The sequence below is a fragment of the Loxodonta africana genome, chromosome 22 (assembly GCF_030014295.1).
Source record: "Loxodonta africana isolate mLoxAfr1 chromosome 22, mLoxAfr1.hap2, whole genome shotgun sequence".
NCBI classification, from domain to species: Eukaryota; Metazoa; Chordata; class Mammalia; order Proboscidea; family Elephantidae; genus Loxodonta; species Loxodonta africana.
In genome coordinates this window covers 22,341,253-22,351,442 of record NC_087363.1, presented here as the reverse complement: position 1 = coordinate 22,351,442, position 10,190 = coordinate 22,341,253, and the positions used below count along the sequence as shown (strand labels likewise).

Here is a 10,190-nt window from a genome sequence, read left to right as displayed (position 1 = left end):
AACCAGCAGAAGACAGCAATGGTGGCAAGGCTGGGCACGCCGACATGCCCCTGTGCACACGTCTGCCCAAAGTAGAGAAACGCCCAGCTCCTGGGGTCTGGTTCTGTCCAGTGCCCTGCCTGGATGGCCCTGACCCACCAAGGCTGAGGGGGTAGCCAAGTGAGAGACCCCTTCCTCACCCATAAACACTGAGAGACCCCTTCCAATAGATGGGGTGGAGGGAGGGGAATCCAAAATCAGACTAGGTTTCTTGCGTCTGTTTCCCACGGGGTTATTCTCCATCCCCTCCTCTCCAGGCCATCAGGACTTCCCCACCCAGCCTGCAGCCTCTGACCAGCAGCCTCTCCCCAACCCAGATCCCGGATCCAGCCCAAGGCGGGAGCCTTGTTTGGGGGCGGGAGAAGCCAGCTGTTAGGGCCTGTGAAGAGACATGGCAGGCAGCGGAACCCTCCTTTTCCTCCCTCCTCCCTGTAGCCCCTGAACATTGAAGGTGACAGGGGTGGCCCAACCTGCTGCTCCTCTACACACCACGGGGTAGGGGTAGACTTGGAGGGTGGGGCCAGTCAGAGGGTCCCCACCCTGCCTCCTGTGCTGAGGCAGGCACACATCTGCACATGGGCACGCTCATGCACACATGGGGTCTTCTGGCAGGTCTAGGGGCTGCATCCCTCTACACCCGATCCCTCACTTCCCTTCCCCCTCTTCTACCCTAGCTTGGGCCCAGCAAACAAATGGCTGCCAGGGAGGGGTGGCAGGGAGGCTTCCTAAACCTCTGTAATATGACAGACCCTGGGTGTGAGCAGCCCCCTCCTGGCATTTTTGCCTACTTATCAGTTTTAGTTCCATTCCTGGGGATCTCAGGCCCATCCTGTGCCTGTGACCTGAGTGGTTGCCTCTCCCCACCCCAGAGAAGGCTCCAGATTACAATCACAGACCTCTCCCTGCCAGAGGGAAAACACGCCCCCATTCTCCTTCCCTTCCCCCTCCCACCCTACGTTCCCCCCATTTCTTCCACATTCAGAGGAGCAGACCTTGATGTGAAGGACCTGGACAGGACACAAGGAAGCCAGCAGTGGCTCTTGACCTTCCCAGCATGAGGACTGCCCTCCACCAGGGCGGTCAGGCCAAGGGAGGTCAGTGGCGAGATACCAGCCCAGCCAGGGGGCACTCTTAGAGCCTGGAGAGTCAGCAGGTGGGTGTGCAGAGAACAGCTGGGGCCCGGGCTGGCCCTTTCCTGCCTCAGCAGGGCAGGTCCTGAGTAGGTCTTGACGATCAGGGAATGGGCAGCTGTGTGGGCACTGTGGCGGGCATCACCATCAGAACTCCAGGCCTGTCCCCAGGCCACTCACGCGTGGATGGCGTTGACTACGTCAGTGAACACCAGCCGACTGGGCCTCTGCAGCGGGCCCTGGGAGGGGAGGGTAGTCTGCAGGGAGATGTGCAGGGACATCGGGGACCTTGACCAAAAGGACATATGCCCTTTGGCCCAGTCACCTCCACCCTCACTTCCTGGTGCCTACTGTGCTTGGCATGAGCTATACCTTCTGGCTGGAATGCCCTCCCTCCAAGCTCAGCCTGGCTTAGATGACTTCTCCCACCAGCCCCCACAGCCACCCCCAGCTTGCCTGGCCAGGTTTCCTGTGGGCTCAGGACTGAATTCACTATGCATGCACCACCCTCTACTGCAGAAGGGTTCACTTCTGTACCCCCAGGCCCTAGCACAGGGGCTGGCACAAGGAAGGGGTGCAGGAAACAATTGTCAAAAGGTCAGTTGCCCCATGGGCTCGATAGACCAAGTTTCTCAGGCCAACTTCCTGAATATCCCAAGCATGTCCTGACCTAAGTCACAGAGAACTGGTGACAAAACCAGGGTGTCTCTGGACTTCCAGCATGGACTTTTCCTGAGTCCAGCCTCTCAAATTTGCCTCAGGTGGGCCAGACCCCTCTAGCAACCTGTGGTGTCAAGGCAAAGAGGGATATGAAGAGGCCGGGGTCCTGGAACAGGTCAGGCCTTCTCATGTAGCTCTGGCCCTTGGGGATTTGAGGGGCTGGTGTAAAGTGGTCAGGTAAGCCAGTGGTCCCAGCAGGATGACCACACAGGTGCCTGACCTTTAAGACAATAGGAGGTGAGATCAGCTGGGGTCTACTTGCCTCGGGTCTATCAATGACAGGGAACCCACTGGCCTACTTTGAGGCACCACTGTCCAGGAGTCTCACCCCACCCATGACCCACTCAGTACAGGAATTCTCAGGGAGTGGTGGGACCTGGGGTTCCAGCCTTCAATGACCTCTCCCACTGGTCCCCCGTATGTGGGAGTACACAGGACAAAAGTTAGGATCCTCATTTGCAGATGAAAAAACTGAGGCTCAGAGAGGCCAGTGGGGCTTCCAGATCACTAGGCTGTCAGGGGCAGAGCCAGGCTGGGTCCTAGGGCTGCCCACAGCCTGGCCTGGTGAAGGAAGTCTGTAGGTCACCACGGAGCAATTCTACCAGTTCCTAAACAAACCTGTCAAAACATGTGTACCGAACAGCTGCCACCTGACCACAAGACAGGTGCTCGAAAGCTGGGTGAGGATGGATGGGGATGGGGTGGAAGGGTGCATGAATGGGCTGCGGGCTGGGTGGGGGGTCTGGCCGGTGCCCACCTTGCCCTGCACGGCCTGCACAGAGGCAGCGGCCTGCAGGGAGGCAGCGTCTCGCCCATGTTCCAGCAGCTCCTGTTCTAGCTCGTCCTGCTCCTCCGTGGGGTCAAAGTTGTACATGGGCATGAGCTGGTGGCGCAGCTTCTCCAGCCTGTGTGTCGGGGGCGGGGGGGATGGGGAGAAGCAGAGGCTGCTGGGGATGGCAGGCCCTTCTCCTCCCACAAGCCCTCCAGGTCCTGCCAGCCAACCAGCTGAGTCACAGTGCACAACTATGTTTAGCGTCCTAAGATTTCACTCGAGATTCAATGAAACACGTTTTTGCACCTATAGGACCAGCTCTATCCCTCAGACAGGTGGCCTGGGAGGAAGAAGTTGCCCACTCCTGGGAGTGGGGCCAAGGGGCTGTCACCCTTGGGGCCCACGGGGACTGCCTAGGCCAGGGCCTTGCTAGGGTTCACAGCCTTTGGGGGCTGGCGGAGGGGGGCAGGTCAGTGGCAGGCAGCTCAGGAGGGCAGGGCAAGAGAGGCTGGTCAATTGGGAGGGGTAATCCCAAACTACTCCCCTTCTAACCCATCCTGTCCTAGGATTACCGGGTTACCCAGAATCCTCACAACCGCCTGCCCTGCATGTGAGCTCCCTGGAGGGAGAGGCAGCTCTCACTGAGAGAAAGTGGTCACCCCCAACCCTGAGGGAGCAGAAGAGGCCTGACTCCCTGACCAGGGAAGGAGGCCCTGGTGCAGGGGTGCTCCTTTTCCTTTCCCACCCCCACCCCCTGGAGGCTGGCCCAGCACTGTGGGCTGGGGTTTCGGGTTACAGCTGGGGAGTTACCTCTTCTTCTTCCTGATGTACAAAACCTGCAAGAGAAGGAGCAGTGTCACATGGCCAGGAAAGGAGGCTCTGGTGGGTCCAGCAGTTCCTCAGGACAGGAAGCCTGCCGAGGCTGATGAATGGGAGACCTACGGGTCCCCATGTCCTCAGGGGCCCTCATCCCAGTGACCCTGCATCCTACATCCACACCCTCCTTTGATGTTTATTAGGTGCTGACATCGCCCAGACCAGGGCTGGGAACTCAGAGGTGGAGACCAGGCCTGCCCTGGAGGAAACCCAGCCTCAGAAGACCACACAGTCAGCCCAGTCCTGTGGGCTGGTGGGCCCCACCTCTGCCCATGCCGATTGTGGCCCCAGCCACTCAGCACCTGCCTGTGACTCACTCATCAAAGCTGAAGGGGGAGGGGAAGACTCCAGAATCCCTCCCCAACATCCTCCCAAACCACCCTAGCTCCCCAGGCCCAGAGTCACATATGGGCAAAAAGAATGGGGGACAGGTAGTGGCCAGACTTGGCAGGGCAGTGGCTCTAAGGTGCATCCCTAGGCTCCCATGGGAGGCTGATGGCCCTCAGTAGATGTGTGGTGTTTAAGTCCCTGGATATCAGCCCAGGCTGACCTCTCAGAACCCTGCTGCTTGGAAGGCCCCTGGGTCTTGTCTCCTATTGTACAGCTTGAAGATAAAGGCCTAGGCAGTCTTAGAAAACAGTTAGGGCCTCTAAGCTGGAGCAGGAAAGCCTGCTGTGAAGCACTGAGGGAAGGGAGGGAGGAGGTAAGACTCAGGTAACTGCCCAGGGAGGGGACTCCAGGGACCTCTGCCACCATCTTGCTCTTCCCCAAGCTGGCAGTTTCCAACCACCACGGGCATATCTGCTTCTACCTGGGGGAAAGCCATGGCCCCAGGGTTTGTCCCAAACCCTCTGCAGCTCCCATGTCCTTTGTGTCCCACTCACAGCTTGACCCTGGCCTAGAGCCCCTCCTGCTGCCCACTCCTGAGGGACCCCAAAGAGGTCCAGGAGTGCCCCTCATTCCCCCACCCCCTCCGGAGGGTCACATGGGAACCCCTTCTCCAGCGGGTGGAATACAGCAGGAGCTCCAGGGTCTTCTGGCCCAGCCCCTACTTACCCTGTATGAGTGGCTCCAGCCCCAGCACCCTTTGCTCTCTGGCCTCTCAACCCTTGCCCCACACCCTCCTCCCTCCCCCTTACCCTGTCATATGGAGGGGTCTTCAAGAGAAGCCAGAATGCTTATGCAACCTCTATGCCTTTGCCCCTGCTCTCTCCCTGCCCCAACTGCTGACATCTCCCGCACCTTCCTTTCCAAATCTTCCCCACCCCTCACTCTCCAGCTTCAGCGCCACCTCCTCCAGGAAGCCCACCCCCACTGTTCCTGCCGCTTTTCCCCCCGGGTGAGGCACATAGCCTGGCACTAACTTGCTCCTGTACCCAGCATTGCCCGGCTCAGGGCTGGCGTGAGGGAAGAGGAGGCAGCATTCAGAGGAGGCCTCTGGACCCGCAGAAGCTGTTTCCTGCCCTCCACCCCCTTTACCCTAAAACCTCCCTAACTTGCCGCTTTTGGAGAAAAGGCAGCCCACTAGGACCCTCCAAATGTTCTGCCGGAGAGAAGGAGGGAGGAAATTCTGCCGAGAGTTACAAGGACAGATTCTAGGCCCTGCTTGCCCCTGGTTAGGGTGCTTCAGTCAGCTCAAGTACAACATGGTGTCCTGCCCCCACCCCGGCCCACCAGACCTCTCAGGCCTTGGTCTCGCTGTCCCCATGCTGCATCCTGGCCCTGATTGCCGGTGGGTAGTTATTCCCTGGCAGTGATCTGGAGCCTGCAGGGACCATATGGCAACCCTGTCTTAACAGCAGCTCCTGCCAGGCTGTGGATGGTCCACCCATAGCCCTGTTTGTCAGAGCAACACGCTCTGAGCTGAAGGCCAGTGAGCAGAGCCTAGGGGGCAGTGGGCAGGATGCTAGCATTACATTCCCACTGAGGGACCTCAAGTGTACTCCACCCTCCCTGGTTTCAACCTGAACAATCTGCAGTGGTCCCCAGTGACATTCCAAGTGTCCCTGTGTCATCTCAGGGGGTGAACCCACATCCTCAGGGTGGACAGCAGATCTGGAGGCCTCATAATCAGGGGATACCTGCAGCCCTCACCCCAGCTCACCTTGGTCCTGATGGCTACCCAACTTTGCCTCTCCTTATGGCATGGAGGTCAGGCCTCCGTCTTGAGGTCTCAGCTCTCATGTGGCTTCCTCAGCTGTCCCTGACCACCCAGCATAGAACAGCCTTCCCTCACCCCCAACCCCAGTCTCTGGGGGCTTTCCTTGGAGCCCTTGGTTTTTATGTCTCCCATCCCTGTAAGATGTACAGGGCAAGGCCTTGTCTCCCCAGCCCTTGTTGGGTCCCGAAGACCTGGTCCAGAGCTGGTACCAGTAAATAACTGTCAAGTGAGTAAACGAATGAACACTGCCAGCAGCCTGTCATGCCTGGAGCATCCAACCCAGACTCTGCAACCTACAATCCATCCCAGTCTCCTTCTGCCCCTCCTCATATTGCACCCCCAGGCCCCACTGTCCTCACTTGCCTCGCTGCTTGTGCTCTCAAAACCTCCGGCCTCCCTCCAAACAGGCCCAGCAGGACCCTTCACCTGAAATGCCCTCCTCCCAACTCCTACGTGGCCTTCGTGTTCCAGCACAAAACACCATGTATTCCTCAGAATCTTCTCTGGTTCTTCCAATTGGAGGCAGCCTCTCTGGTCTCTGGACCTTAAGGTACAAATTCCTAGGGGAGGGAGAAACTACACTATCATTAACAGACAACTATGAGTTGGAATCGACTTGACTGCAAGGGGTTTGTTTTTTGGGTTTTTTTTTTTTTTTGCCTTCTGATTAGGTTCTCTGTAAATCCAAATACTGGCCACCCCTCCCCCCACCGAAAAGGTACCTGGGCAACCCAGCCTGCTCTAGCTCTTACCACAGCCACAGCCAGGCCAATCACCGTGATGATCCCAAAGGACAGAAGCATTGTGCCTACGCCAGCTGGGCCACCAACCATGTCAGGCATTCTAGTGCCATTAAAACTGGTGGCTTCTGGGCTGAGGGTGGTGGTCTCAGAGGCTGGCCCGTCTGTGGCAGGCTCCAGGTCAGGGTCAGAGGTAGGCGGGCGGCTGCTGAACCAGCCCCTAGTAGATGAGATCCTGGAGTTCATGCTGACGCTGAGAGGGCCCTGGTCGAGAGGCTGCCCGTAGTCAGTCAGTCTGCCCACTCACTCCCTACATTAGGAGTGCTCCAGCCTGTGGCCCCTGCCACCCCCTTGGATAAAGGGAGTCCCCTGCCTCCCCGGGTACTGGAAAGGAAAGAACAAAAAACATTAAGGCTTAGGATGGTGGCTTGGTGATGGGATGAAGTCCCTCAAGTTTCTGAAGACACAGGGGAAATAGAAGGGTAAGGGCAAGGGCAAGGGCAAGGGCAAGGGCAAGGGCAAGTTCAGGCGACATCAGGACACATGCTTCATGTATCTAAGGTTCTTGTGTGGATTTGTTGTTGTTGGCTGCTGTGAGCCAGCCTCGGATTCACAGCCACCCCATGCAAAACAGAATGAATCGCTGCCTGGTCCTGCGCCACCCCCATGATGGGTTACAGATTAGCCTGTTGTGATCCATGGGGGTTTTATTGGCTCATTTTCAGAAGTAGATCACCAGGCCTTTCTTCCTAGTCCAGTTTAGTCTGGAAGCTCCACTGAAACCTGTTCAATATCATAGCAACACACAAGCCTCCACTGTCAGACAGGTGGTGACTGCCCATGCAGTGCATTGGCCAGGAATTGAACCTGGGTGTCCCAGATGGAAGGCAAGAACTCTACCACTGAATCACCAATGCCTCATGCCCCATATGGACTCTGTTTGTGGGTAAAGTGATCATAGCGATCAGACCTGAAAGATCTGAAAGGTAGTAGAGGTTTGCAAGAAGAAATCTCTCCCCTGCACCTGCTTTGAAGCTTAGAGAAAAACATACCAGAGTTTTTGCTTTCCTGGAGGAAAACACTTGCCTCAGTCAGACAGACCTGGCTTTGAATCCCAGCTAAACCACTTAGCTGGGTGATCCTAGGGAAGTCACTGCACCTCTCTGAGTCTCAGTTTTCCTGCGGCTAAAGTTTGGATATTAAGAACACTGCCTTCACAGGGCCATAATGTTACAGAAATGTCAAAATGAGCTGGTCCCTAAAAAAAGGCTTAACAGAGCACAGCCCCCTCCCTTTACATACAGTAAGTGCCCAATAACTTAAATATTCTCCCTCTGGCCAACACAGTCAGAGAAGGAAGAGCCACAGAAACCTCTGGACCCAGTTTGATATGTGGTCCAAGCTGTGCTCCGAGAAAGGTGGGGGCAGGTGTGGAGAGAGGGGTGTGGCTGAAAGAGAGGCAGAAAGTCAGGTTCTCTGACACAGCTTCTCTGCAGGCTCTTATGGTCATTGGACTCCCCATTGGGCGGGGGCTGGGTGCTGCCAGGGACAGGGAGAAAGGTGAGGCGACCATATCCACTTTGTGGTATCCCCTCCTCTCTTTCCCTTCTCCCCTGGAAGCAGAGGGTAGGAGATGTGCTCAGCCCAGGGTGTGGCTTAGGCCCTCCCAGGCCAGAGGGCCCTGGGTAAGGTGGGGTGGAAAGGCGTCCCAGGCAAGCTGCAGATGGGCAGGCCTGGGAAAGGAAGAGATAGGATCCACAGCTCATGGCTGCACACCGACCTCCCTGTGCTGGCGCATGGCTGGGTGTGGGGTTCCTCCCTGTGCAGATGCATGGGTGTGTGAGGGGTGTGCACACACAGATGGCCCCTTAGAGAGGGGCAAGGCTGGCAGAGGGACAAGGGAGTCAGGGTCAAACTCATCCCTCTCTGCCCTCTCCCTCCAGCTAGGCTGGGTGACTCCTGGGTTCTCTTTCTGGCTTTTTTTTACTAGCCCCAGGCATGACCTTGGGGTGGACTGTTAACTCTTGCTCTGTGAATGTGGTTCAGTTCACTCCTCCATCCAAAGGGGACAAAGGTCCTGCTCACCACTTCCCGGGTCTACCTCGGAGTCCAAAGGGTAAGGAAGGGATAGTGAGGTGAAAGGGTCGGCGCTGCGACCCCGGAAAACCCGCGTACCGTTCTCCTCCAGGTCCTTCAGTCTTCCCTGCCCCAGTCCTCATCCCCGCTTCCGCCACTCTGATTCCTCCATCCTCGCACAGAAGCGGCGATCTCAGTACTTACTTAATTCGAGGCGCCGAGCTCAGTCGGAAAGGCTGGGGGTGGTGGCAGCGGGCGGGAGGCCGGGGCGGGGGGAACCCCGAGGCCTGGGGCTGGTGGGGGGATGGCAGGTCCGACCCGAGGTCCTCCCTCCCTGCACGCTCGGAGCAGCGAGCCGGGTTCGCTACGGCGCACTGCTCGCAGCTGCGAGCGCCCGCTCTGCCTGCTTAGGCCAGCGTGGACAGGGCCCGGACCGAAGGTGGGGGTGGGGCCGGGAGAGCAGTCTCCTGGGGTCCCCGACGTTCCAGCGACCCGCACCGCCCCGCTTCCCTGCCTGCTCCGCACCCCCTCTCAGGATTGGCTGTCGGGCCTAGGGCCCGCGCTCCATTGGTCCGCTAGTCTGTCACTTGTATATGGCTCCGCCCCCAGCGGAAGCCGGGAGCCAGGAGCCGGGTCTCAGTCCTAAGGGACCACTCGTCAGCCCCTGCGCGGGCGTCGAAGCCGGGCGGGAAGGGTAGGTGGCTAGGATCTTCTCGCGCCAGAAGTCAGGCTCCTAGGCAGCCCGGGTTCCACTCCCAGCGGGACAGACTCGCGCCCCTAAACCCAGGCGCAGGGAGGAGACCTGGGGAGAGCACTGCACCTTGAGTCCCTGAACCTGAGTTGAACTCTGGCTCGACCCTCTACTGACGTTGTGACCTTGGGCAAGCTGCTTCCTCTCCCAGTGCCTTGTCTTCCTGCTCACATGGGGCTTGGTTGTCAGGACTCTTGGTAAACGACCCTCCCCCTAGGCTAGACTTGAGGCACCTTCAGTTTAGAGAAGTTGGGTCGGGTGGTGTTATGATTGGGCACTCCGACCCAGGAAAGTCTGCGTATGCCCCTCACAGAATCCTCCCTGCACGGCGCGGCTATCTCAGGGAGGGGCCCTCAGACACCCTCTAATCCTCGGTTTTTCAAAGGGGCTTATGGGAATCCCCAGGGTAGTTTGTTACAAATGCAGATGCCCGCGGCTCCCGGCGTCTGGGACCGAGCCCGGTATCCACGTGTTTAATAAGAACTCCCTGTCCCAGTAGATTTCGGTGAGGGGAGTTGGCAGTCCACACTTTACAGGGCACATCCATGCCTTGAATTTTATAGAAGAAACAGGCCCAGAGACAGCAGGGCACCTGGACAAAGCCGCAGGACGAGTTGGCAACAGAGTCAGAATTCGAACCCAAATCTCCGGCGTCGGGGGTTCGAGCTCAGTGCTCCAAACCCTAAACGGTCTGACCCAAGGCCAATCTCAGGGCTCAGAGCTAGAGGAACTGGAGTGGCCCTGGGATCTAGTCGCCGCCGGTCCCTGCTGGGCTCGGGCCACTGCCTTTGGCCAGCTCTCGGACATTAGGTCCCTCGGCCAGCACTGGGCCCCGCCCAGGCCAGCTCCGCCGGGCCCCGCCCAGGCCAGATCTGCAGGGATCACGGCTGTGCTAGACCACGCCCCTAGGCATCAGGCCCCGCCC

At 58.3% G+C, this 10,190-nt stretch overlaps 1 protein-coding gene across 2 annotated transcripts; it reads right to left on the bottom strand.

Moving 5' to 3' along the window:
• Positions 1 to 991: 991 nt before the first annotated feature.
• Positions 992 to 10,189, bottom strand: C22H3orf18 (chromosome 22 C3orf18 homolog). 2 transcript variants are annotated; one of them, XM_023547659.2, is made up of 5 exons: positions 8,614 to 10,189; positions 6,451 to 6,822; positions 3,472 to 3,497; positions 2,647 to 2,794; positions 992 to 1,426 (listed from the first exon to the last, which is right to left on the bottom strand). In XM_023547659.2, the coding sequence occupies exons 2-5, from the start codon at positions 6,682 to 6,684 to the stop codon at positions 1,346 to 1,348; spliced, it is 489 nt and encodes a 162-aa protein (XP_023403427.1). In that variant the 5' UTR covers positions 6,685 to 6,822; positions 8,614 to 10,189; the 3' UTR covers positions 992 to 1,345. The 2 variants fall into 2 exon arrangements, with proteins under 2 accessions (XP_023403427.1, XP_064130533.1); XM_064274463.1 differs by having other exon boundaries at positions 8,719 to 10,189.
• Between the last annotated feature and the right edge of the window lies 1 nt (position 10,190).

What these genes read in the sequence shown, in the direction of transcription:
- C22H3orf18 (XM_023547659.2), bottom strand. Translation starts at nt 6,684, where the DNA reads ATGAACTCCAGGATCTCATCTACTAGGGGCTGGTTCAGCAGCCGCCCG. An exon ending in TTGGCCTGGCTGTGGCTGTG is followed by an intron (nt 3,498 to 6,450) that starts GTAAGAGCTAGA and finishes CTTCTCTTGCAG; the next exon opens with GTTTTGTACATCAGGAAGAA. An exon ending in TACATCAGGAAGAAGAAGAG is followed by an intron (nt 2,795 to 3,471) that starts GTAACTCCCCAG and finishes CCCGACACACAG; the next exon opens with GCTGGAGAAGCTGCGCCACC.